The following is a 27,886-nucleotide window of genomic DNA, read 5'->3' on the forward strand; positions in this document are numbered from 1 at the left end:
CATCTCATTTATACCAATTTTCTATTACTTTTTCTTTCTAATTTTCCTATTATATCTCTCACTTCTCACACATATACTATTATCTCTAGTTAAAAGTGGAATTAGTGTGTCAATATTTTTTCCGTAGTCATTATTTCATTTGACTTGAAGAAAATTGTGTTAAGAAAGTTTTTATAATTTTTTTATATAAGTGTGATATAAGTAAATCTTGCATTTTACTTAACAAAATTGTGTTAAGAAAGTTCAGTGTGATATAAGTAAATCTTGACTGTATACATTAATTGTCAAGAATAAAAGTTATTTGTGGATATATAACTTTATATTTTAATTTTAATAATCTATGGTTAGATATATGGTGTGTTTAGCTAAACAATTTAATCAAAAGCTTATTCAGAAGATAATTTGAAAAACATTGAAATAAATTGAAAATAGTTTATGGATAAGTATACGCTCTTATTCATAAGCTAATCTGAGCAACTTATGAAAATAAGTTAAAAAATACTTATAAGTAGGCCATAAATTATTTAGATAAGTTATTTCTAACACTTCTAAAAGTGATTCTTGCCAATGTCATTATCTGCAAAAGCGTCTAGGAACATAAACATATGTAAAACTACTGTTGAGGACAAGAAAGGTTATATGTAAAAACAGGCTAATTACTACTAGTCTTCAAGCTGAATTGAAGAAAAGGAAGATACATATGGTGTTATGCAAAATACCCAACAATTAAAAGCTTCAGGCTTTACAATTATAACACGTGTTATATACCAACATGCTTGATCAAAAGCAAGGACTTTAACAAGTGATTACTCTACAATGCATCAAGAAGATGGTTAGGCACGTCATCAAAGTAAATGATGAAAGTGCGGATTTCCATAGGAGCAAGCTCCACATTTAGCTCTTTGGGATCAACTGGCCCTCCCCTTGAGACATGTTCATTTCCAGAAGAGCCTTCTACTTTCCAAACAAGTCTTTTCTTCTCCATCTCTGTCCTTTCTTGATTGGCAGATAAGTTCATCTCTTTCACCTCTTTGATCTAATATCAAGGAAACCACACCTTAAGTCAGAAAACAAGCTAAACATGAGTGTAAAAAATTTCCATGCTCTGGTGAAACCTATTATTGTTTAGGCAGCCTATTGCTTACCTTCTTCCCAGGGAAGATTTTTTTCAGCTCCACATTTGTCATTACAGAGAAATCCTTGTCTTCTTCAATCTGTGCATAAATTTAATGGGCCAAGAGAGTTAGGGAATAAAACAAGAAGCAAATACATAACACATCTAAAGAAAGCAAGAAAAAGGAAAAGAATAGCATGAGCCATGAGAGTTCCCTTTGTAATCAGAATCAATCTTAATAGCATGGACTTGGTTTAATATTTAAGGACCTCCAGAATCGTACGGAAAAATCATGATGTAATGATGATGCCTCTACAAGAAACTTGTGAAGTTTGAGAATGGTTTATCCTTTTTTTGTGTATTAAATTGATCTCACAACCCGACCCGAGTGTGATTGTTAAAACTGGTACCAGACAGAAAAGAGTAAAAGATCTCCAGATAAGAAAGAAAGACCTTCCAAGAATCAATGGGATTCTGGAAGAGAGAAAACTATAATTTCTGAAAGAGTGATACTCTTTCTGGCAGTTACAACTGATCCCAATGATCAGTGCCACCAACCGAAAACTACCCAGAAACTAACTATAGACGTGTATTAACTTCTATTTATACTATCTAACCTAACACCGGAAGTTAGTCATTCCTAACTAGGAAGGCTTCTATTCTGGCCCCTGACATAGACCTTCTTGATTGGAGGTTTAACTTTCTGACTAAGCCTATCAGTGGTGAAGGCCAAAAAACTCTCCAATAGCACAGCTCCTAAGGATTGAACTCTCGACTTGGGGGTTCAAACAAACACTTTTAACCACTGCGATTAGAACCCGTTGGGTAAAGAATCCTTTTTTTAGTGTAGAAAATGCATTCCTCTCATTCATTTATTAATTGCAATTTATTTTTTAAGGGCCAATCCTTATATTTCATTGTTCACCGAAACACACAAGTGGTACCAGAAATTATTAAATGAGATATGCTGATAAGCTAAGGAGTCAATAACTGAATTCTTTCTTTTCCCTGAGAAAACAATGTTCTAGAGGAGAGAACCACTTCAAAAATTCAAATACTATAGCCAACAAGCATGTATTTGAACTGAAAAAGCGAGGTTACATGTAAAACTGTTCATTTCAACTTTTACTCAAACAAAAGCACATGTGTAAAATTATTAAGAATAAAACGGAGACCTCATATAAATGCGCTAGCCGAAGGAGAACTGTCCCATTCTCAAGTTCCTGAAAAGTCCAAAACAATGGATATAGTTAAAAGCTAATGACTTTCTCCTTAACAGAATACATGTGTGCATTAGAGTGCGCACACACGAAAAAGCAAGTTTGATTCCATTGTTGCGTTGGCCATGTAATTGCTACAAATTAGTGTTGGCCAAAAATAAGTTATCTCTTGTATTTATACTGAACTAATACACTAGGGGAAATGGAATCCCTTTAAGCAGGGGGATATATACCTGTAATGTTAATATAACAATGTTTTCAGGTAATGTGTAAGAAGAGTCTACTCCTGAAAATGTTGTTACATGGGTATTTATCCAGTCATCTTTATCATCCTGCCAAATGAAATTGACCCTTTAGTGACTGACACACATGATACCATTATAAATATATCAGAGTTCATACATATAATTCCAACAATTACTTTCTAATATTGAATTTCACCTTTTCAGCAAAGGCTAATAGAAGTGGAGAATATATTTCCTGTCCAAAAGTACGGCGCCACTTAGCTCCCTCTCCCAAGGGATCTATTCTATAGTAATATTTGCCTTGGACCTGAAAAATTAGCAGTAAGTTACACAGCAGTGACATTTTTCCATATGCATAAAAAACACAGGCATTCTCCTCCAACCAAACACACAAGTAAAAAACTGCAAACTGCCCAAAGTTTTGGGAGGATAAGTTACTTTTTTTTTTATAGGCTTGGGAGGATAAGTTACTGACAAGATTGGGAGTAAAACCTTCTGTTTTAAGACCTTAATGTAATTCCAGTGTCATCAAATGTCGGCCATGGCGGAATATCATGGTGGGTTTTTGTCTCTTTTCCATGGCCGATATCCCACCATAATCCGCCATCATTATTTGTCAAATATGGCGGCTCTCTTCCATTAACAAACTTGTGTCATTGTCAATTTACTTTCTTTTTCAGTATAAATATCAGCAAAAAACGTCAGCTTTCACTTAAATGGATTGATACTGATTAAGACCCATTTAAGAGTAATTATGAAGTTGATCAAGTGAAAATTTATCCTTTATAAGAACACCATTGAGAACCTGTTTGATTTTGAAAGTAGGTGAGAAATTCTTACAGTTAGACCCCTGCAATCATCAGCAACACAGTCTGTTTCATTTAGGGCCTCTGCAACACCTCTTGAATCATCAAGTAGCAGTCTCCTATTGGTGACAAGAAAAAGAGAAATTTAGTTAACTTTTGAGAAAATAAATTAAAATATTAAGCTGCAACCATTGCCTACCGCCAATAAAAAAAACCTTTTTACTTCACCAATACATAAGACAGGTTGTTAGGAACCAACACAGTGATGGTTATTATTTAGAAAGTGCACACGCATAGGGATGAAAGGAGTTGAATTAGTTGGTGGCGCAGTTAGTTAGTAAACTAGATACTGTCAGTTAAACAGTTAAATAGGGGATCCACTAATTAGGATTCATGTTGGACTGATCAATTAATAGAACTGCAGCTAGGTTGTAAGGGGAAAACCTTTGAGGGAGACTCTTTCTGTTCAATGTCCATCAAATTTTCTCTGTACTCAATAAAATAGTACATACCATGATGGTGCTTCTTCAGTAATCCATATAATTTACTTAAAACTACATATTATTCATATGAATAAAAATTATGCAAAATACTTTAAACTGTTTGCATATTTCCTTTATAAGTACCAATATTTTAATAGCATTAGTTTTCAAAAAATATCAGTAGTAAAGAAAATCTAAAAAAAATTATGAACTAAATTAATTAAGAAAAAGTATTCACATAAAAAAAGATGACAAACTAATCATGTCATGGAAACAAATCAAGTAAGAATAATATCATTTACTTATCAAAAGAAAAAATATTAACAAAGTGACAAAATATTGGGCTTAACACATTGTTCACATCAGATCTACAATTGACCATTGAAGTTTTCATTAATGACTGTTCACTTGTGAGCCTTGAAATAAGCTACCAGTTAAGGTTGTGTTAAGATAGATAAGCGTAATTCATTTGTAAATTCAAGTAACTCTGGTATACTTTCAATAGATTTAAAGCAACACTTGAAGAATAGCACATACCTGTGGACCATTAGCTCTATTTGTCCATCTTGTAAGCTAGATCCTCCGATAGCTCTATCCACCAAAACAGAGAATTCTGTTTTATTATCCTTCATGTATATGCCAAGATTAATCTGAAAGGAGAAGCGAAATTATATTGTCAAACTAAATCACGGTGTAAAAGTTTGTTGAACTTAAGATGTGCTATAAAGCATGTACTCTCAACTCTAAAGTGAGGTTGGGCAAGCATTTACCTCAATCCAACCCCCCAACCCTCCAAAAAGGAAAAAGATAATTCTTTCCTTTTCCAATTGAAAAGAAAATAACCCAAATAAAAAAAAAGATCATTCACATATTTGCAGCACAATAAACTTATGGAAAACACAGCTGAGAAGTTGCATATTTGATCATACAAGAACAACCAACACATTGTAGGCACAACAGTTTCAGCAATAACAATCCTCCAAGAAAGGAGAGGGAAAATCAGATCTCAAATACTGCTGGTGACTTTGAAAGAAATGTTGTATAAAAGTTCACATACAGGGTAATAATTTCCAGCAATGGGCTGGTTCACTTCCAGCTCCCAGTCTGTTCTGTAGTCACGTATCTGCAGAGAAATGAATTTCACAGGTTTAAGTTATGCCATAAGAAAAGGATAAACTTGAAAGTTGCACGTAATTTTATATGCCATAGAAAATTTACTATCAAAATATATGGACAAAAGTTGTTTCAATTACTCTGAGAACCAACACCCAACATCTAGAAATATGAAGATAATAATGACAATTGACTCAGTTCAAGGTTGCATCTATAGTCAGCAATTATGGATGATCTAAACTAACTAGATGCAGTATAGTAAGGAACTTGATCTAAGCTTCATACCCTTTTGATAAAATCACGCCCATTAGAATCTGTGTAAAATACTTTGTTGGTTTCCATAGAAGTTGAAATCTGAGTTGCAACTTCTTTACCAATTCCATCTTCAATAGGTATAGGGCCAACCTGATACTCCAAATAGCATTAGTTCAAATGATCTAATATCATGTGCATAAAACTTATATAAGAAATAAATCTAAGATATTTATCGCAATGAATACAAGAAACGCCAACGAAGAAAAATCAAATAGTCAAAGACAGCCCAATGCAATGACTGCGAGAAATGACATAAAGGTAAATATAATAGCAATAATTTAAAATCTTACAATGAACTCTACTTCAACATGCTCGCTTCCTTTCTGCAATCTGGTAATCTGCATATATATATTTTTGGGTTTACAATGATTTGATAGTCATGAACAATGACATTAGTGCTGAAACCATACTTATCATTTAGAGGGAAATTTTATTTAAATAAATGATATGGATAATTTGTATGATAAAAATGATACGTAGCCTGATGAAAACTTAGCATATTAAGATCTTCAAGAAGGTAGCATGCAATTCATGTCTTCCCTTTTACATTCATATTTTGTTCAATTCAGCATGCAATAGAAATTTCATGTTGTTACATAGAAAATAAGTTTGTTGATATGAAATTAACATACTGAGGCTGTTAAACACCTGATATATCCATGGATTGATTTGCTGATGCACTTCATCTAGTATCGGTCCGCGCAGAACAGTCACTGGAACCTGAAAATTCAATAAAAAAGAATAAGTGACAGCTTTTATGAGAATTTGTTTGTAGGGATATTATCATATTATATTTCAATATGCATTTCAAACCTGTCCTTTATGGTTTATCGGATATGTGCCATTTGGACGGAATATATACGCCCCAGAATTCTGTGACAGAAATTATATTATTAAGTCATAATAAAAGTACAATGCCTGGAGAAATAAAAGGTTAAAAACAAATTGGTATCTAAAGTAAAAACATCAACCTGTGGATCTTTTTGGTCAGTTCCGTTATATCCTGAATAGTAAAGGTAACTCAGATCAACTTGTTCGTCAACCTTCCATGTGAAAAAAAGTGTGTTAATCAAGTTTTACTTATTTCCTTTCATTTTTACAATCCAACATGTATAATGGCAAAGTAGACAAATTATTACAAGATGATGAGAGTAAAGGATAACCTCACAAATAGATAGGCATGAATTCACACATAAAAAGTTTCTAATTGAAAAGGAATCATGTGAGTGTTACACACCAAGTTTCTCATATTAACATAATTGTTATATTTTTCTTGATCTGTAGAAAATGTAAGCTTCAGATTTCCTTGACCAACTTCATATCTAGATTTTTCACCACTTTGATATGTATATACCAATGATCTGGTGGAACCTGGAAACAAACAAAAAGTATTTATTGCAAAGTTCATGTTGTGAGCATGGAAAGAAGATAGACACTTGTTCTATGAATAATAAAGCAATCTATTTTTGAACCTGTCTTTTTGGAAGTTGAGACAGTGTAGGTGCTAAAGCCAAGTGGCGGTACAGATACGGAAAATGCAAGCCAATACTTGGGTGTCTTGGGTGGAGTTTGTCCCAAGTATGCCTTGACATAGTAGTTTCTTAAGTCTGCATATACCTCTGCCTGAGGAAGAAGCTGAGATTCTACTTGTGTACCGTTGGAGTCATGAACTGTAACATCGCCATTGATAACCTGAAGATGTTTGCAACATAGGAAGACAAGTTACTTGCATCTTATACATATAAACCTACAAAAATATGAAACACTATTACAGTAAATAGATCATAACAAGAAATACTTTATAGTTTATATAGTTCCAAGATTAAACACTATTACTTGTATCTTATAATTATTAGCCGGTCTTCACAAGTGCTATATAAATTACTTTATAGTTTATATAGTTCTATTTGCTCTCAGCACTGCCATATATTAATTTATGGAAAACAAGAAATACTAGAATTTATCACTCACCGGAATTTGAATCACTTCATTTCTTCTCCAACCAAGAGAGTTGTAAACCACAATAACCTAAAAAGTTGGGAGGAGCTCATGAGAAGATACGATTCAAAAATTAAATATAAAAAACTGAATGCTTGAAAAAGAGAACAAAATATGTGATGAAAGAAATGTTTTTCTTACCAAACTCTTTCCTTGAGCCAGATCAACTTCTGATGCAGGACAGTAACTTATGTTCAAAAGTGGACACTGGAAAACAAATGAAAAAGGAAAGAGTGAAAAAAAGCAGATTACAAATATCAAAAACCTGTACAGCGTGAAATTGGATGTGACAATGAGAAATAAACAATATGCAAATTGAATGCTACAGACCCAACCTTATATACCATCAGAATGTGATGGTTTGATAAATATCCCTATCTCAGCCAGAGAAAGGAACTAAAGCTCTAACATCTTCTATTATATAATAAGGCTAATAGGATGATAGATACTGGTCCAGCGAATAGAGAATAACAGAAGATAGGAAGCAAATTTTCTTGATATACTAGTACTACTCCTCTCCTACTGAGTCAAGGAAGAGACAAATTGTAAAGAAGCAGAAATCTTTCAATAGAAGATTTTAGGTGTTGGAGAGCCTGGACTCTCCCTCCTTAACTCAGTGACCTACTAAATAACTACCAAGCTGCATAAATAGAAGGGCTCTCTCTAGAGCTCAGTAATGAATCAAATCCAAACATTTCAGAGACACTTCTATGAACTATCTCCCCACTTTCACTTTTCTCCATTTTCCTTAATTTTCTCTCTTTCTAGTTACTCAAACTTTATCTTAAAAATTCAAGATTTGAGATCTTTTACTTGTTGAAACTTGGTAACTGGATTCTGAGACCTAGTAAGCAATGTCGACTCAACCAAGCTAGCCAGTGATGACGAAACCAACTCCTCTGCCTGCACAAAGGAAATAGGTCACATTACATACATGCCAACAAATGGATATAGCCAATTACTTCACGATAGATAAACTGAAACTGCACCTCCTTGTAGCCTATTGACAATCGTTTAGAATAATCATTGGCCACATGCTGCTTTTCCGTGCCAGTGACTGCATCATGGTGTTGGGCAATTGCTAAAGCATCAGCTAATGAGTCTGTATTTGGCCCAGATTTCATTCTCCCTCTAAAAAATTCTAGTTGTCGGGCAGCCTAATAATTTATTAGTATAAATTAAATATTCAAACTTTAGTGAACCAAAAGACTTCAATTACATTATATAAACTATAAACATATAAGTCATACCAAATAATAGCCACTCATTAATCGGACATAACGTTTGACAGCTGGCCTACTGGTAAAGTATCCTGTCCAGTAACCATTTGCACGATCTGCGTAACTTTTGTCGCCATGCATATAAGAGGTAACACATCAAACAAAGTGTTAGGATATTTAGATCCTAATACAAAGAGAAAAGAAAAATCAAGAAATATGAGAACCGATTATGCAACAATTAAATAAACTCACGGGAAGAAATCATCGGTCTTGGTTGGCCAGGACTCATTTGTAGCATATTTCGCATCAGTATATATGGATGGCGTAGAGTACAGAGCATTGACACGTCCATCCTAAAGTTGTCCACCCAAACAATTTTTTAACAATCAGAGTTCACAATAACACCATGACTAAGAACAGCAAGCCAAATTATGATTTAAAACTCAACCAAATTCTTTTTAATCTAGGGATTACTTTTTATATAAAACCTATAACCCTAGTCTGGGGGGGGGGGGGGATTACATGATAATACCATTGTTGACAAATTTAACATTTTAATTCATTGCAGTTCAGAATGCCTGCCACTAAATATCTGATAATGGTTTAAGGGCTGGCCTATTACCAGCCGAAACTCTGTATATTGAACATAATCCGTTATCAACAGATATTATTCAAGAATAAGGTGTTTTCAATCAATCAATGAAGTTCATTTTTTAAAACATTAGAAAAAAAATGAAATGGAGTTTTTTTTTTAAACATCGGAAAAAAGATTATCCATTGAGTCATGTTATACGAAGCAAAAATATTATCATTATAAAGAACTCAACGGGGATACAGAAAATACAAAAATGAAATTTGCCCTCCTTTATTTCTGAATTTCCTTAGAGGTTCCCCCTACGAAACATGTCAGCACTACTCGATGAGACTCAAAAATACAAACATTTGTGGATTGAATGCGAACAAAATACCAAATTACTATTATAATTTCATATCATATTCAGCCAGGACACACCACAAAAGGAAATCATGTAAACTGAATCCCAAGTATTTCAAGGAGGCAGTATCGCACATACTTCTGACTTGTGAGAAAGTTACCTGGTTCACATAATGAATAAGCTTGTCCAATTGTCGGTACCATGTATGTGCATATTGATACTTAAAATCAGTTCCCATAGTCCACATTATGTGATTTGTACGAGTGATGTTTGCCTGAAAATGAAACAATTTGGGGCACCAATTCATACGAGATCCCACATAAAAGCTGTTAAAGTTCCTTCTAATGCAAATTCAAGTCATGTAGTTCTCACTCAAATTTTATGTCAAAAACATATCTATCAGCATGGTTGAGAGAGATTGTCACTCAAGAAGGGATGAAACACATTCAAAAGCACCCCTTTTAGGATAATCAAAAGTGCGATTATATGCAAATATGATGACAATCCAACAAAGCAATTGACAAATAATTCGAGTACATTCAGTATATACTCTATGCATTATATAATATATATAATTAGATAGTCTGACACAAATATCACTTGCCATACAAAGATGATAACCTAAGGAGCTTCTATTTTTTTATTGGTAGAGAATTGAAACTCAATCTAGAGGGAAGAATTCTTCAGCTCACTTCACTAACCCCAAAACAGTTAAGTACTCATATTTGAGTTCCTATAAAAGGACAAATAGGAAGCAAGGATTACGACATAATGAACGAGACCTCCTGACACACATAATACCAGTACAACTGATAGTTATAAATGATTACTTAAAGAGATGTCTATGTCTGAGTTCCCGTAAAAAGCAAGCCTCTAATGAATACAATGCATATTCTGTTCAGAACCTTTATCATTCAGTTTTTATATCTAACACGTCTGTTTAGAAACCTTTGAGTTTGAAGTGTGTACTTTACACAAACTCACCTAACTCCACCGAAATTCAACTTTTTATATTATATTATTAATGGGGACAGCAAGGATCACACTTGAACCTATTTGATCGTAGGGACTCTGACCGTTAACTTCCCAAAAGCTAAAGCTAGTACGTGAAGGTTATAACTGGTTTTTAATATCTATTATTTCCAACGTGATTGGTATCTTGTCCCTTTCTTTCTCTCTTTCTATCTCTATCTCATAAAATCACAAGCTCTTTCAAAGTTTAATCTCTAAACATCTTCTTGTATCACAAAACGCATATGATTTCTTCAGCAGTTTGAAGACAAACTTGCTCAACTTACCTGTGATAATGCAGCAGCAACAAAGTCATTCACTCGATCTTGGACATTATAATCAAACAAATCCATGTTGTCCTTCAGCATGAAGTAAGCAAAATTTAGCAGAGCAGAAAACCACAAAAAAAATGAAAAAAGTGATAGCAAAATTATCAAGTTCCTATAATATTACTTGAACTATTGGTGAGTTATCATTAACTTCAAAGTAAAATCCACCAGGGGGAGGCTCATAATTCTCAGGGAATGCACCAGCAAAGATCTGGAGAAACACAAAGGCAACAAGTACACATAAGATAATTAAAAGAAGAATGAAGTTTAAGAGACACCAATCATGAAAAGCCAAGACAACCATCCAACTATTAAAGGAGAAAGAAAAAAAATCTTGAGTGACACCTGGGCGGACGAGCCAAGGCTCTTGCTACCCTGCCAGATAACCTCGAGACTCTTCTCCTTTTTGCGCTTAGCCCTGTCTTGGTAATCTATCCGACCAAAGAAAAATGAGTCGAATCCAACCTGCATCCGCAGGAGAACCAGTTGAAAGTCCGTACAGAAAATCATACTGTGACAGTTCACAGTTATTTCTTTTTTCCAAACATATTAATGACAAGATTCTATGGTTGGAGTTCTATGGCATACTTCAGCTCCCAACAAGTAAGCCTGCACAGCAGAATGTCCAAAGGGGTCAATTTGCCAACCAATTCTAGGAGTTAAACCAAACTCCTGTTTCAGAAACCGATGTCCAAGTGTAGTCTGATCAATCATGTCAATGTAATGAGTTACTGCCTCATCATGCATACACATGCCCCCATTTCTGTGATGATGAGAAAATAAAGGAAAGATACAACATCAATACCTGAATACTAGACGAGAGAAGAATATAAAAACTACAATTGTTTGGGTTTATTGGAACCTTCACAAACATGAAGGACGAATTTGATCCTAATCACAGTGAAATATTTTATCAGAAAAGTAACTAACATGAACTCCAGTTGACCCGAAGTAACAAGTTTCTTAACTACATTCTGCACAATTTCACTCTGATCTCTCCACCATCGCTGGAAAAAGGCCTGCCACGATGAAAGCGCAAGAATTAATAAGCTAAAAGGTCCATATGTAAACTGAACATATGATTAACCTCTATGCTCAAGTATATTAAGTATAAACAGTGGCACACAAGGAAAGCAAAACAGGCAGTGAGTGAGATAATTACAAATTTACATTGCAAAGAATAAACCTAGATACCTACGGAGTTTACACCTTGGAGTTTGACAACTCCTCAAATTCATAATAAGAGACTAGTGAAGCAGATTAAAAAATGTTGCAATTCCATGATTCTTTCAGATTTTTCTTATTATCTTAATATTTCTATTTGTCAATGCCACTAGCAGTCTCTCAAACTCACTGTAGGAGTAACACCAATAGTTGGGACTAAGGGGATGTTAAACATAAACATTGCATTTGGAGATAAAAGGCAAAGGAATGACAACAACAACAACAAAAGCCTTATCCCACTAAGTGAGGTAAGTGAGGTCGGCTATATGGATCACACTACGTCATTGTGCTCGACCAAAAACCAGATTATAACGGATATTACTGATCATGAGATCATTTTTACAATGAATGATCAGTAAATGGAAAAATGCTTAACCAGATAGGAAGGGGCATGGAAAGCAAATTGAATCTCAGAAACTCATTCATATTGTCCTCTATGCACAAGCAGTAGCACTTCAACCCAATAAAGATTATCCAGATAGCAAGACATAAGAGTACAAAAGCAGTTAACTTACTATCTCAACATATATAAATTTTCGGTTCTTGTCGGCCACCAGAGCACCAACCATGGAGTCCAACACATTTTGCACACAAGCCCCCTAGGCAATAATAGCAGCAAGTCCATGAATTCACAATCTACACATACATTGTTCAAAAGAAGCTTAATCAGATAAAGAAAAGAACAAAACCTGAATTGAATTGTTAGAACCAACGTAGTACTGATCAACCGTCTTCAACCACCCAACATCATCATGGGTATGAGCAACAAGATGAACGTTGAGCTTCCCAGGTACTATGCCCTGCGAAGTGTTGTAAACCATGAACTTGGATTGCCCACAAAGGAGTACTCCCAAAAGGGTCACCAGAAAGAGTAAAAATTTCGCCATTGGATGCTGAAAATGGCGAATGGCGTCTTCACCCCAGAAGTGAAAGGCGTTTCAGAACACCAAGAAAGAGCTAAAACTATGTTCTTTTTTCCTTGATTTCTCTGCTGAAATGGAAGATGGGAGCTTCCACTTGGTGATCATGCACAGTGCTGATGCAGCAAGCACACCAGAGTCACTTCCATGTGTTTACAAAGGTTGTAGGTAGTACATGTGGTTTTATCAGTTCCTGATGTTTAGGTTGTTTGACTTCACTTCTAATGTAACCAATATCAATATTAATTATCAATTATTTTCAATGGAAATCATTATGTGTGAAGCGGTGGTTGTTCATATCATTTTTTAACAATATGGTCGTAGGTTAAAACCTTACTCATAGTCAAGTTGTTTATCGGTTTGTGCAAGTATATATGGTAAGAAGATTAGTCATTATTGCGTGTCGGTAAATAATAGACCATTCATTTACTAAAAGATATTCAATCAATAAAAATGGAAAGTATACTTATTTTTTAAGTCTGTCTGACATGATCACTATAAAGCATTTTTCATTCACTATTTTTAAATTTAATGATTACTTTAGATAAGTGGATAAAGCCAGATCCAGACAAGTGATGTTTCCTTTTAAGAAAAAAAAAAGTGACCCTGACTTTGGCACTCTGCAGAAATGTGGATAATTTCTTTTCCTTTTGCTGAGTCATCCATGAATTTGTGCATCGAAAGTTTAATGTTTTACTGACATTACATATAAAAAATTTAAGATTGTTATGCTTGACCAAATAAAATAAGATGGTTACACAATGTTCAAGCAAAGAGGATTATAACTTGTTAATTGTTATGACATCCATGAATTTGGGCATCGAAAGTTTCATATTTTAATGATATTACATATTAACTTGTGGACCTGTGCATTTATTTAAGATGGGTATACAATATTGAAGCAAAGAGGATTATATCTTCGAACCCTGAAAAAGACACTAGTGGAAAGAGACACCTACAGTTTTTTGAACGAACGAAGGATGGCACTCATTAAAAGACAAAAAAAATGATAACTTATTATGACACGTTGACACTGGTATCTATTTCTTTCAATCTTTTGGTGCTTAAATGCTTGAATCTAAACATACACAGATTATGTGCATTAACAAATTAACATTAAAATATTCATATCACACATCACTTAACAAGATTTCATCCTCTAGAAAGTTTTATTGTGTACAAACTCTTGAGTTTACAGTCACAACAACTCAATTTACAAAACTCTATATTTCTTTACAAAACATCATTGGAGCAAGAAATACATGCTACTGTGTTGGAGGCTTGTGTTACACTGCTACATGATTTTCTGCTGCAGAAACTGTTTGGAGAGGACTAAAGTCAATAAAGAATGTTCGAATCTCCATTGGAGCAAGTTCAACCACCAGCTTTGTAGGATCAACAGGTCCTCCTCTCACCACTTTAGGTTCTCCAGTGGAGCCTTCTACTTTCCAGGCCAATTTCTTCTTTTCCATTTCAGTTCTTTCTTGATTAGCAGACAAACTCATCTCTGTCACTTTGCTTATCTGAAAATTTGAGTTCTTAGAAGGAAACTATGCATGTAAGAAAAACTACCATGGAGCAGTTAGTTATCACTCTCAAGTCTTACCTTCTTGTTAGGAAACAGCTTTTTCAATTCCACACTTGCCTTTACTGAGTATTCTTTGTCCTCTCCAAGCTGCACATGCAGATTAATACCCATTATGCATCAATTCAAGTATATAAGATGTTTATTGTCTGAAGGCAAAGCAAATATTTGGTATCTGATAAAGCTGATGAAAATTTCATGATGTGTGCAGGATTTATGGAATATCATAAATCATACATAGCTAGATTATCAATTTTTCTTTGCAGGGGTAAACTTATCTCCATGGTTGCATGGACAAATTGTTTTTATACACATAAATATTTGCATATTTCCATTACTTAGATTGGAATGCTATCATGTTTGCATCTGTGATTGTATCGCATATGGCTCAAATATTAGTAAAACAGGTCACACAAAATATCATACCAATCATGGTTAAGGATACAAGACATCAATTCACCACAAATGACCTATAATTTAATCCTTTGCAGGTTCTTTTATAAGGGAAGCTTAACTTTATAAGATAGAACCACAGATTATTATCCCTAAATCAGTGAAATAATTACAACCTCGTAAAGGTGAGCCAATCTTAGGAGCACTTTGCCATTTCCAAATTCCTGCAGAAGTTTCATAAAAATAATAAATACACATCAATAAAGAGATGAGGTGAAATGTTAGAAGGCATGTTAAAGTTCTATCTTGAAATTTCTTTCTGAATATCTCTGACGCTACTACGCTGCATACCTGGAGGGTTAAAAGAGCAGTGTTGTTTGGTAAACTGTAGGAAGAATCTATGCCGTAAAATGTTGATTGTTGGAAATGCACCAAATTATCCCCATCCTGCATAACAAGGGGAAAACAGTTATGATGAAACGTTTAACTCCTATATACTTCTTTTTGTATTTATCCCCTACCTGTTCTGTGAAGGCCAACAGCAATGGTGAATATAATTCCTGGCCAACTGTACGACGCCATTTAGCACCTTCACCTATACGATCAATTCTAAGGTATAGTTTTCCTTGAATCTGGAAATATTAGATAATCAAGTACTAGTAAGAAACAAGTTGGTGATAAGTGATAACTGCAAAATATATAATTTTATAATAACTTAATGTATGTTGCAAATAAATCAGGATCCATATGCAATAATATGTTCTGGTTGCAGAGATTATAGAATAATGTCTAGTTGCACTTAGCAAGGCATCACTAATATCTCTAGTAACAAAAAGTTACAAAAAAAGACCTTCACTGAGCACATGCAAAATGTTCTCATATAGGGAGGAAATAACAACAAATCATTATGCAAGTAGAGGTAAATATATGTTTGTGGGTAAGATACTTAACGGTTAAACCTTCACAGTTGTCAGCAACGCAAACTGTTTCGTTGAGTACCTCACCAACACCTCTTGCATCATCATGAAGCAACCTCCTAGACAAATATAAAACCAAATTATAGAATGAGGAAATGTTAGTCATTATTCATTACCGATGTCTTAAATAGTAAGTGCAAAAGAAACTAGAACTAAATGAATAGACATGAATGAGAAATATAACCAACCTGTGGAGCATCAGTTCTATTTGACCATCTGCCAAGCTGGAACCCCCAACAGAGCGGTCGACCAACACTGAGAGTTCCATACTGCTATCTTGTATGTATATTCCCAAATTAACCTGAACATTGGTGTGAAGCCAAATATATTTTTTTAAATATCCATTTGAATAATAGGGCAGAATATTGAAATGGCTAATCTATTTCAAACATATGAATAGGTTTCAAAAATACCAAAATCTTGATTTATGAGACAAGTGATTAGTGAAAAACTGAGAGTTCAATGACTCACATTTAAATAAAAATATGAAAAGAGTATAATTCTCCATGACAAGAAAATTCATTTGCTCAACAAAAAAGGCTTGAAGCATATAGTCTACAAAATCCTTCTACATCAATAAGAATGTGAGCCTTCATTTAAACGAAACATACTGGGTAATAGTTTCCAGCTGTGGGTTGGTTCACTTGTAGATCCCAATCGCTCCTGAAATCTCGTATCTGCAAAACAATTTTACTTTTAAATAGGAAAAGAAAATTCATCTTGGGAGAAAAGAAGGGACAGAGGAAAAGTCATCCCCTCAAGGACAATACGAAAGAAGAAAATAAATTTAACACACCCTTTTAATGAAGTCACGCCCATTAGAATCTGTGTAGAATGTCTTGTTGGTCTCCATTGTAGTTGCAAATTGAGTAATAATTTCTTTCCCAATGCCATCATCGACAGGTATAGGCCCAATCTACATATGCATACACAGACTATTAAGAAGCATATTCTTAACTGTTTATGAGCCATGTTTTAGAAATGAAACAAATAGTTTCTCTGCGATCAGATAACAAGGTAACCTACTGTGAACTCAACTTCAGCGTGCTCCTTTGCCTTATATATTCTCGTAATCTGTAAAAGCAGTAAGCAAAATAAGATTTCCATGCTTGAGTTCCACAGAAAAAGATTAACACAAACACAATATCTGATTTTGCTGAAATTTGAGGGGCCAGGGATACTGCTGCAAGGGGGAAGTGATGTGGATACCTTTAAGAAAAATATTCCATGATAATTTCAACCATAATTTACCTGAGATACCCATGGGTTGAGCTGTTGATGTACTTCATCCAGTATAGGACCATGCAGGACAGTGAACGATACCTGAAGTGAGCACAAATAAATACACAAAATAAACATGATTAATTGTTCTCTGTATTGGTCATAAACTAAAATTGACACCAACTAATGAAATTTTTAGTTTGTAACCTTGTGATCAGATGTAATGGGAAATGAACCGTTCGGACGGAAGATGTATGCCCCAGAGGCCTTCAGAGAAAAAATAGTGCACAATAAAAACAAATATTAAACATTAGTTTTATCTAAGAATATTATAGATTTAAGTAAGAAAGAAGGTCTTATCACAGTGCTGAGTGCAGGTATAAAGGAAAAACTGAAGAGGAACTAAAGAAAATTAAGACATAACAAAGTACAATCCAGATCATTGAAAAAATGCACCATGTATCCTGCAATCAGCACCAATAAAGGAAAATAAACTTTCTTTTTTATTGTTAACAGTTATTGTTAGTTTATTGAGATTTTGAGAGCATATAGGCTTGGCCAATATGTATATCAGAGTTCAAACTATACTCTTAACCTAGTGTTATATAATATAGAGACACTGAGAGGCTGTGCTATAAAGATCATTCTATCATATCATAATTATTCTCTCCCCCCTCTCTACTCTTTCTACATAATATTATGAACCTGCTATAGAATTGGCATGTCATGTGTAGAATTTGCCATTGAAAATGATGGAATTGCACCTGTGAACAAAGTTGCAAGATTATCAAGGGCAGCATTCACAATGAAAGTGATCGAGCTGCACACTTCAACCCAGAAGGTAATAAACTCGTTTCGCTCGTGAGTGGAGTCCTAGAAGCTGCAACACCAGGTGAAGATGTAGACAATGGAACCAATGGCAAAGCAGGTTTTGATCCAGAAGTAGGTATGCTCACAATATTTGAGGATGCACTTATTAATCAATTTCTCAATCATTTTTGGGTCATTAAATATTTTAACAAGTAGATCCATATCAATTAGGCTCCTTGCCCAGTACTCTTTATTGTGGATGCTACCACAGCAGAGGCTGTTGCTAAGCCTCCTTCAAAACCAGGGGATACCCCAGATAAGATCATTACACCAGTGTACTCTATATTAGGGCTGCTACCCCAGATAAGATCATTACACCAGTATCTCTGGGTTTCGAATGAGACTTAGCAACAGCCTCTGTTGTGGTAGCAGCCCTAATATAGAGTACTGAACAAGGAAGCTTAATTGATATGGATCTACTTATTAAAATATTTAATGACCCACAAATGATCGAGAAATTGACTAATGAACCTAGAGTTGCACCCATGCATCCTCAAATACTGTGAGCATACCCATTTCAGGGTATCAAATTGAGGTCCGCATCGCAATATGTGGCCGCAATATTGCAGTTGCGAGATGGGCGATGCGGATGGGGGTACCGCATCCGCATCGCGCAGCAATTGCGGCGTAAAAGAAAACCACACACATCAGCCGCATCATCACCATTTTATCACTGCATCGGTACCGTTTTTGCACCGCAACGGTGTTCAGGTGGCTGCGCACTTCTGTTCTGGTTAGGTCTGAAAAGTTGTCCACCCTTTTTCCTTTCTTGCATGTCGATCTCGCCGCTGATGAGATGTCTCTAAGGCGTCGGGACTGTGAACCAGGTGACAGAGGTAGGGAAACGCACAGATCTGCAGCTGGCCGTGATGATCTCATGGCTGGTGGGTTTTTGTTTGCCATTTTCATGGTCTTTCCAGTTGATTTGGTTGTGGAGCTGCAAGTGCGAGTATGAGCGATGGCTGAGGCTGTCAAATGAAATGAGTTTTTGTGGGTGAGAGGACCATCAGATTTGGCGGTGAGGCATTGAGGGTGAGGGTTTGGGGATTTTGGGGGGAGGTGAAGAAGAGAAGAGAGAGAGAGAGCGGAGGAGAAGGAGGATATAAGTGTTTGTGATAAAAGAGATTAGAATTACATCTGATTTGGGGATCTTGTGTGGCTATATAAGTTAATGAATATTTGTTCAAATGGAAATATTCATATAATATTAATTATAATTGGATTCTCTTATTTATATCGTGTGAAATCTGAACAGGAGAAAATGATATACAGTTTGGGATAAAACTATAGATTTTTTTACAGTGTGAAAGTAATAATAAAAAACACGCCACAATGCCCGCAACACGCATCGCAGCAGTCGCAATGACCACAATAGCAGCAGCCGCAACTGCAATTTAAAACACTGGTTACATTGTCTACATCTTCACCAGGCGTTGCAGCTTCTAGGACTCCACTACAAGTGCAGCGAGTTTATTGCCTTCTAGGTTGAAGCTTGCAGCTCCATCATTTTCATTGTTGAATCCTGCCCCTGATAATCTGGCAACTCTTTTCGCGGCTGCAATTCCATCATTTTCAGTAGCAGTCATTTTCCATAAAAAAATGCCCTAACAGCCACCTCAAGGAAGTCCGACCAGAGCTGTTGGATGTAAAGACCATTTGTATGGTGCCTGGTCATGAAAAACTGGCCAAATCTAAACAGCAATGTGGCATAGGTGCCGGTATAGAGCAAAATGGCTTGCACTTTGGAGATAGAAAGCAGCATCTTGCTGGTATGAGGAAAGCCCAAGGGCTGTTCTTGGTGGTTGGCTTCTATTTATGAGTGAATTGATTCATTTTTTTGTGTTGTTTGGCAAAGCACAGTTGTTTCGGGACTGTGTTTGGTGTTCTCTTTACAAAAGAAAATAGAGTTGCATCTTCTGGATGAGACTACCAAATATATAACATACAATGGCAATTACAATGACACTATAATTGTAACATATTCTTCCTATTAGCAGCATAATTGAACATTGCGGCAAGTAATACATCAAAGCTATAAATTTTCTGTGTGCATATGACTTACCTGAGGGTTTTTGTCAGTCCCATCATTTCCAGAATAATAACTGTATGATTGTTCAACTGATGCTGTAACCTTCAGCCACAACCAAACAAAATAATAAACTTCAGCATAACTAACTCTAAACCTTAATGCAAATTGAAATTGGAAATTGTTGGCTAAACTGATATAGAGAACTCACAAGATTCCTACTATTAACATAATGAGTCAGTTTTCCTTCATCAGCAGAATAAAGTAGTTTCAGATTCCCTTGACCAACTTCTATGTTACTATTTGTAGTTCCTTCTGGTCTGTACACCTTTGAGATAGTCGAACTATGACCTATATCATTTGAAAAGTCATAAAAGCTTAAGTAAACAAGTGTAATCTTTCAGTCAAACTTCATCAGTATAGCATACAGATAATGAAAGAGAGGAAGTGCTGAGTTATTGTTGCTTTATTAGCTCTTATTCTCATTTTGCATCAGATTTGTAACTTCAAACCTTTTTGTCATGACAGATTTATTGAATGTAAATAGCTGTATTCTAGTAAACAAACTATGAGTATTATTCTATATAGTGTAAATACATGTTGTACAATGATTTATTCAGAAATAATCAACTGAAAGTCAAAAGCTACAATAAAATCACTAACCTGTCTGGTTAGGCCTTGACACTACATAAGTGTTGAAACCAAGGGGAGGTACAGATACTGGAAATGCAAGCCAATACTTGAGTTCTCCAGCAGGATTTTTTCCTAAATATGCTTCGGCATAAATGTTTCTCAAACGGAAAGTAGCATTGGATAGAGGGAGAAGTTGAGATTCAATTTCCTTCCCAGCAGAATCCTGGACAAAAACCTCTCCAGTGGAAACCTGAAGCAAATATATTCTAAAGTCTGTCATGCGAAACCATAAATCATTGTCTAAAGTATTTGAGTGGTTACCAATAACAGAAAAATAAACTTAAAACTTTCAGTGAAGTTTGTAGGAATACCATATCTAATGTGTATGCATGTTCTGTCTTTGTTAGCGTGCTTATTGGAGGATAGGTGCATTTGTTCATACATTTATGAGATAAAAGGGGAGAAACAAACAAGTAAATGAAACCGAAGCATATAATTGACTATGGATCCCTGAAGTTATCTCATCTCAGTCAAACCTGAAGCAGCTATTAAAATAAACATATGTTGATCTCATCATCTTCAAGTCTTAGCATCACATAGCAAAGCTTTCTAATGCACACAATAAATCATAGAGTGATTCGAAAGCAAACTAATTGTTTATAGAATACATTTTACAACAATCGATGAATGTATATATCTTTCAAGATTAAAAGTGCAACAACTCAATACATTAAGAAAATGCCAAAGATATCCAAGTTTCACTACTGATTCTGAAGTGCCTATTTTTTACAGTATATACTCAGAAACCAAACGAATATACCATTAAAAACACCTACAGGAATTCGAATTAGTTCCTCCCTCTTCCAAGCAAGAGGATTATAAACAACGATCACCTACAAAAGGCACCGAAAATTGAGCGAAACATTATTAATAAGATTAAAATATAATCATAATATAGAGTGATGCAACACTTTTGTTTTGAATGGTTAAATGATTTAATGTAGTGATTATATGATTAAATATCATCCATACCAAACTTTTGCCGTTACACTAGGTAGCTGCAACACTTTTGTTTTGAATGTTTCAATGATTTAATGTAGTGATTATATGATTAAATATTATCCTTACCAAACTTTTTCCGTTACCCAAGGTAGCTTCTGATGGAGGACAGTAGCTTATATTCAGAAGAGGACACTGCCAACAGATTCACTCAACAGATTTAGTGTAATATCACAAAAGGCTTCCAAATGCAAGAAGATTTAGTAACTAGAAGATCATGAAGCTAAGCAAGCCTTATTTAATAAAGAGAAATAAAAGGATATATTAATAATAGATATCAATAGCCTAAACCATGAAGCAAAACAGTAAAATGCACACTCAGGCAAAACTATTTAAGTATGCTCAAATAATTCTCTCCAATATATCATTTTTATTATGGACCCCAAAAAATATAGGAAAGCTTATCAGCTTAAAAAGGTCAATACGGTGAAACTGTTTTCATGTGGCCTAAAACCAAATGTTTGATTTTGAATTGACTGACAATTCAAGATCAAACAGTCTAGCAACTAATTTATGGCGGATCATTTCATCAAAAATTGAAAGGAACTTATTCTATGGCTATAGTGCATTGCCTGCTGGAAGTCTGTCACCAGGTTCATCCCATGCGAACTTAATCTTTCGTTTATTAAGAAAGCAAGTGTAGATGCAACCAACCTTTCTGCCTGCAAATGACAAAATTGTAGAATACTTAAGTTCACATTTATGAAATCAACATTTCAACATGAGCTATTAATATGCACCTCTGCATAGCCCATTGAGAGTCGCTTTGCATAATCAGCAGCAACATGCTGTCTTTCTGTGCCACTAACGGCATCATGGTGCTGAGCAATTGCTAAAGCATCAGCCAATGCATCAGTGTTTGGTCCTGATTCGTTCCTCCCTTTAAAAAATTCCAATTGCCTTGCTGCCTGAATATCAACAAAAAAGGAATAAATGTTTCCCAAACAGGGAAGAATGTGATATGAGAGATCACTAGCACATAACAAATTACTTCATAAGGTGAAAGAGACCAAGATTTTACCTGATAGTAACCACCCATCACCCTCACATAACCCTTTAAAGCTGGCCTACTTGTAAAATAACCAGTCCAATATGCATTTGGGTGATCTGCATACCTGAAATTGTGTGTTGAATTCAAAAATTGAGCTCTCTAAACTATATATGGCAGCTCTGAAGTGAGGGATAAGGGATGGAAAGGGAAGTGAAGGAAGCAGGAAGTTGCTTCCCCTTTGCCAAAAACCAACTCTTCAAACTTATGCTGAAAGATGAAGGCTCCTAAATAGCTTTGTTATGTTATCTTTTTAAGGGGGTTGTCTAAATCACCCCAACTAAATATGAGGTAAAATCACCCTAGCTTAGATGGCCCAGTAATATTTTGACATGTGTGTTAGGAAGTTCTAGCTCATGACACATGTCAATATTACTGGGTCACCTAAGGCTAGGGTGATTTTACCCGATATTTACTGATTTAGAAAACCTTTTTTAAGTGAAGGAAAACACACATGTGAGTTAAAGTTAAAGCACGAGAAACAACAGTTATACCCCTTTCGAATTTAAAATAAACAAGTTCCCTTTCCCTGCCCTCATTGAAATCTGACGAAACAAAGGTTTGAGTCACTTTTCCCTTCCCTCTCACCTCTCCCTTTTAACATAAATATAGAACTAAAGTAACCAAATAAAACTCACGGGAAGAAATCATCAATTTTAAGAGGCCATTGCTCATTAGCGGCATATTTTGCATCAGTGTAGATAGATGGTGTGGAATACAATGCATTGACACGCCCATCCTAAGAATATTGTCACAAAAACTAAGTACAAATGTTAACTCAAAAGGAGATCAACCCGTAAGTCCTATCAAAGATGCAAAACAAGAGCCCCAGAAAAACATCTTAGAAAAGAACTGCAAACTAGAGCACCTGATTGACATAGTGAATAAACTTATCCATCTGCCTGAACCATGAATTAGCATATTGATAACGGAAGTCTGTTCCCATTGTCCACATAATGTGATTTGTTTTGGTCACATTAGCCTAGAAACAAATAAACAATTTAATCTATAACATTCATAATGTATTAATATTCCATCTCAAACAGCATAAAACCAAATTAACTGCATGGTACAGAAGCAAATATTTAGCCTCATTGATCTGGCTATTCAAAAAAAGCCATCGTTGAATAAGTTTGATGAAAAAGATATCTAACATAAATGTTCACAAGTTTGATTAAAGCCGCTGAATGTTGATAAGTGTACGATAGTAGATAGTGTTTGATTTACAGAAATGATAAACTTCTGAGAGGATCTAAAATTACAAAAAATGGATGTTATAAAGTTTAATGGGTACAAGTTTATATCAGAAAACAAAACTGTTAGAATTAAGAGAAGCTGAAGTTTTGGTAGGTAAATTATAGTCTTTGTCAGTCATAGGCTCATAGCTGCTTTAAAATGCATCTCCGAGGAGTCAAAAAGCCCCTATGACTGCAATAAATCACAAGAAGTTTCCTTGAAAAAACTTCCTAAAGATATATTTTTCGTCATTTATAAAAAGCACCAAATCAGAAGCCATTGCACTCCTAGTTATTAGAGAATAACAAGTGTGACTAAAAGTCCCACATTGTGTAGATTAAACTAGTGTACAATAGTATATAAATTAAAGGGTACACGCACCCGTTGCCTTAAGTGGCTTAAGGTTTTGTGGTGTGTGGATGTAACTTATAGTTCTAACATGGTATCAGAGCCCATTGCCTAACGGCTCCTGATCTGTGAAAAAAATCTGAAAAAATGGAAAAAAAAAATCTGAAAAAAATAAGATAAAGTCATATAGGGCTCTAAGTAACAAAAGTCTAACACCTAATGACATTCCGCTGGAGTACAAGCCCAAACAAAGCAAGCAAGTCTAACACCTGGTGACTTTCCACTGGAGTACAAGCCGAAGCAGAGAAGAAAAAGAGCAAGCCGTAAGGCCTCTGAGACTCAAACAAATGAGTACAAGCCCAGGAAAGAAGGAAGAAGAAAATGGAGTCCCACTTGGAGGGGGAGTATTAGAGAATAACAAGTGTGACTAAAAGAAGTCCCATATTGTGTAGATTAACAAGTGTGCAATAGTATCAGTTAAATGGCACACGCACCAATTGCCTTAAGTGGCTTAACACTGGTTTACAAATCAGAATATAACTTGAATTATTATGCCTCACCAATATAACTTGAACTTTTATAGATGTCAATATTAAAATATTGATCTAACAAAAAGGGGGAGGTTCAATAGTCAGGCAGACCTCACCTGAGCTAAGGCAGCAGATACAAAGTCATTGACTCTTTCTTCAACATTATAGTCGAACAGTAGAATGTCATCCTTCAATTTAATTTTACACAAATCTTAGAAGAGAAGAAAATAGAGTTAAATGTATTCTTCCCAAATAAATACAAGAATTTACCTGAATAGGAGTGGAAACATCATTTATCTCAAATGTGAAACCATCAGGAGGATCATAATGCCTGGGAAATATCCCGGTGAATATCTGCAATGTAGCCATAGGAATATCATACAAGAAGGAACTAAAAAAATAATTTATTTTTGGATAGAAACAAGATCGTTAGGCAACTAACTTGTGAAGAAGAACCAAGAGACCTGGAACCCTGCCAAACAACCTCTAGAGTCTTCTCCTTTAACCGCTTGGCTCTATCTTGGTAATCAATTCTAGCAAAGAAGAGTGAGTCGAATCCTAGCTGCAGCAAAGACACAGTCACATAGGACTTGGAAATTCAGAATTACATGCCACAATTTTAATATGATTGTGTGAATAACTCCACATGTAGCCATATTCTAGTCTTCAAGTGACTGAATCTAGTGCATTCAAGCATGTAATTTTGACAATTAATACAGATAAGTTTCATCATGGTTCAATTATAACAAACAATGACATACCTCAGCACCAAGCAAGTAAGCTTGAACTGCAGAATGGCCGAACGGATCAATCTGCCAGCCAACTCTTGGAGTCTTACCAAACTCCTCTTTAATGAATTGATGCCCAAGAGTGGTCTGATCAATTAGGTCAATATAATGCGGAGTGGCCTCATCATGCATACACATACCTCCATTTCTTCAAAAACAAAATCACAAGCCACAAACAAGAGTCAAAACTCAAAAGTCATCAACTTATGCATAATTAGCACCAAATAGAAATTAGGCAAAAGTAACTCCCCCACCAACCCAACCTAAAAAAACAAAAACCTTCACTAGCAAGGTAGTGATTAACTTCAGCAATGTTAAGCTATATACACAAATTAGAAAAGCAGTAACTACTAGCGAGCTTCAGGCAAAATAACAAAACCCAGTTCCATTACATGAATTCTAGCTGACCAGAATTGACAAGCTCCTTGACTTTAATTTTCCTAGCTTTACTTTGCTGCCTCCACCATCTCTGGAAAAATGCCTATATATATCAAAATGAACAAAATCAGCATCCCCATCAAAATCACTTCTCGCCCTTCAAAATTCCTCCAATAAAAATCAACTTAAATAAAAATTGGAGGCACCAAAGCTTAGTATTATTATGATTACCATCTCAACATAGATAAACTTGCGATTCGTGTCCTCCAAGAGCGAGGAAATCACAGAATCCAGCACGTTCTGCACACATGCACCCTGCCCAGTAGCAACACACACAAATTAACAACAATAACAATGTTAAACATTATTGATCATCAATCAGCACCTTTGAATTTCACAGTGAAAACAAATCACCAAGACATACCCGAATGGAGTTGTTGCCTCCAACGTAGTACTGATCGACGGTCTTGAGCCACCCGACATCATCGTGAGAGTGAGGTACTAAGTGCACGTTTATCTTGTCGGGGACAATCCTCTGCGTGGTGTTGTACTCTATGTACTCTGATTCCGCAACCCAAATCGCCGCCAGGAAAACGGCGAATAGCACCGCCGCGTTTGCCATAGTGTCTGTACTGACTGGTTCCGCAGTGATTTTGCTTAATAGTGTGAGTTTCGGTTCAGTGCTGAATTAGTAAGCTTTGAGCGTCGTGGAGTAGAAGCAAATAAAGAAAGCAACAGATTAACTAAAAGTTCTATAAGGGCTCGTTTTGCACGCCGTATTAGGCATGATACTATAAGCTTATACAATACATTATGAGTTTATCCAGGGCCCGTTTGGTGCGATGTATAGTATAAGGCCTGATAGTATAAGACCTGATAGTATTAGGCCTGATAGTATAAGCCCTGATAACTTTCTTATACTATCCAGCGTTTGGTCATACTCTGTATAATTTACCATATCGTTTAAATTAATGCAATTTTATGTTTAATGAAGTATTGAATAATGATATATAATAAAAATCAAATATGGAGATGATTTTAACGGTAGTGGCGGTGGTGATGGAAGTGGTGGTAGGTTGGTGGTGGTGGTGGCAATGGTGGTAGGTCGGTGTTGGTGGTGGTGGTGGTGACAGTGGACATAGGTTGGTGGTGGTGATGGCAGCGATGGTGGTTGTGGTGGTGGCGATGATAGGGTGGTGGTGGTGGTGGTAAGGCGGTGGAGGGTCGAGGCAATGGTGGTGGTGGTGGCGATAGGGTGGTGGTTGTGGTGTCGGTGGTGGCAATAGAGTGGTGACGACGATTATGGTGGTGGTGGCGATATGGTGGTGATTGTGGTGTCGGTGGTGGCGGTAGGGCGACGGTGGTGGTGGCGGTGGCGGCAACACCGGTGGTGGCGGCGGTGGTGATCAGGTGGTGGCAGCGATGGTGGTTGTGGTGTTGGCGACGATAGGGTGGTGGTGGTGGTTGTAAGGCGGTGGCGGCGACGGTGGGGGGTGGAGGCAATGGTGGTTGTGGTGGTGGTGGCGATAGGGTGGTGGTTATGGTGTCGGTGGTGGCGGTGGTGGCAATAGAGTGGTGGCGGCGATTATGGTGGTCGTGGCGATAGGGTTGTGGTGGCGGCGATTATGGTGATGGTGACAGTAGGGCGGTGGTGGCGGCAACACCAGTGGTGACGGTAGGGCGGTGGTGGCGGCGGCGGCGATGATCGGGTGGTGGCGGCAACACTGGTGGTGGTGGTGGTGCCAATGGTGGTGTAAGTTGGCAGCAATGGAGGGTGGTGGTGATGGTGACTTATACATCACAACCTTATCATGCCTTATCCATCACTCACATGATGGATTAAATAATACGTCATTTTAACG

At 36.0% G+C, this 27,886-nt stretch overlaps 2 protein-coding genes across 2 annotated transcripts; both read right to left on the reverse strand.

Annotated features, from left to right (window-relative positions):
• Nucleotides 1–635: 635 nt before the first annotated feature.
• LOC130729784 (probable alpha-mannosidase At5g13980) lies at nucleotides 636–13,129 on the reverse strand. The gene is made up of 29 exons (XM_057581620.1): nucleotides 12,702–13,129; nucleotides 12,528–12,611; nucleotides 11,719–11,807; nucleotides 11,377–11,551; nucleotides 11,134–11,253; nucleotides 10,913–10,999; nucleotides 10,747–10,818; nucleotides 9,609–9,722; nucleotides 8,766–8,866; nucleotides 8,544–8,637; nucleotides 8,283–8,450; nucleotides 8,107–8,196; nucleotides 7,435–7,500; nucleotides 7,267–7,323; nucleotides 6,768–6,987; nucleotides 6,533–6,666; nucleotides 6,267–6,338; nucleotides 6,109–6,168; nucleotides 5,944–6,015; nucleotides 5,586–5,633; nucleotides 5,266–5,385; nucleotides 4,925–4,990; nucleotides 4,405–4,517; nucleotides 3,420–3,504; nucleotides 2,776–2,886; nucleotides 2,568–2,666; nucleotides 2,290–2,337; nucleotides 1,146–1,214; nucleotides 636–1,036 (listed from the first exon to the last, which is right to left on the reverse strand). The coding sequence occupies exons 1-29, from the start codon at nucleotides 12,897–12,899 to the stop codon at nucleotides 812–814; spliced, it is 3,057 nt and encodes a 1,018-aa protein (XP_057437603.1). The 5' UTR covers nucleotides 12,900–13,129; the 3' UTR covers nucleotides 636–811.
• An 896-nt stretch (nucleotides 13,130–14,025) lies between these two features.
• LOC130729785 (alpha-mannosidase At3g26720-like) lies at nucleotides 14,026–26,729 on the reverse strand. Its single transcript, XM_057581621.1, has 29 exons — nucleotides 26,449–26,729; nucleotides 26,256–26,339; nucleotides 26,039–26,127; nucleotides 25,620–25,794; nucleotides 25,301–25,420; nucleotides 25,129–25,212; nucleotides 24,975–25,046; nucleotides 23,613–23,726; nucleotides 23,383–23,483; nucleotides 22,718–22,811; nucleotides 22,437–22,604; nucleotides 22,269–22,358; nucleotides 21,766–21,831; nucleotides 21,474–21,530; nucleotides 20,668–20,887; nucleotides 20,216–20,355; nucleotides 20,041–20,109; nucleotides 17,316–17,375; nucleotides 17,139–17,210; nucleotides 16,914–16,961; nucleotides 16,684–16,803; nucleotides 16,499–16,564; nucleotides 16,076–16,188; nucleotides 15,862–15,946; nucleotides 15,432–15,542; nucleotides 15,262–15,357; nucleotides 15,087–15,134; nucleotides 14,539–14,607; nucleotides 14,026–14,455 (listed from the first exon to the last, which is right to left on the reverse strand). The coding sequence occupies exons 1-29, from the start codon at nucleotides 26,644–26,646 to the stop codon at nucleotides 14,219–14,221; spliced, it is 3,066 nt and encodes a 1,021-aa protein (XP_057437604.1). The 5' UTR covers nucleotides 26,647–26,729; the 3' UTR covers nucleotides 14,026–14,218.
• Nucleotides 26,730–27,886: the final 1,157 nt, after the last annotated feature.

The sequence above is a fragment of the Lotus japonicus genome, chromosome 1, assembly GCF_012489685.1.
Source record: "Lotus japonicus ecotype B-129 chromosome 1, LjGifu_v1.2".
Lineage (NCBI taxonomy): Eukaryota > Viridiplantae > Streptophyta > Magnoliopsida > Fabales > Fabaceae > Lotus > Lotus japonicus.

Coding starts and splice junctions, on each gene's coding strand:
- LOC130729784 (XM_057581620.1), bottom strand. CDS start 12,899: ATGGCGAAATTTTTACTCTTTCTGGTGACCCTTTTGGGAGTACTCCTT. Junction 10,819..10,912: donor ATAACTCACCAATAGTTCAA/GTAATATTATAG, acceptor TTCATGCTGAAG/GACAACATGGATTTGTTTGA. Junction 8,451..8,543: donor TAATGAGTGGCTATTATTTG/GTATGACTTATA, acceptor ATAAATTATTAG/GCTGCCCGACAACTAGAATT.
- LOC130729785 (XM_057581621.1), bottom strand. CDS start 26,646: ATGGCAAACGCGGCGGTGCTATTCGCCGTTTTCCTGGCGGCGATTTGG. Junction 26,340..26,448: donor GAGGCAACAACTCCATTCGG/GTATGTCTTGGT, acceptor GCTACTGGGCAG/GGTGCATGTGTGCAGAACGT. Junction 15,947..16,075: donor ATAGAACTGATGCTCCACAG/GTTGGTTATATT, acceptor ATATTTGTCTAG/GAGGTTGCTTCATGATGATG.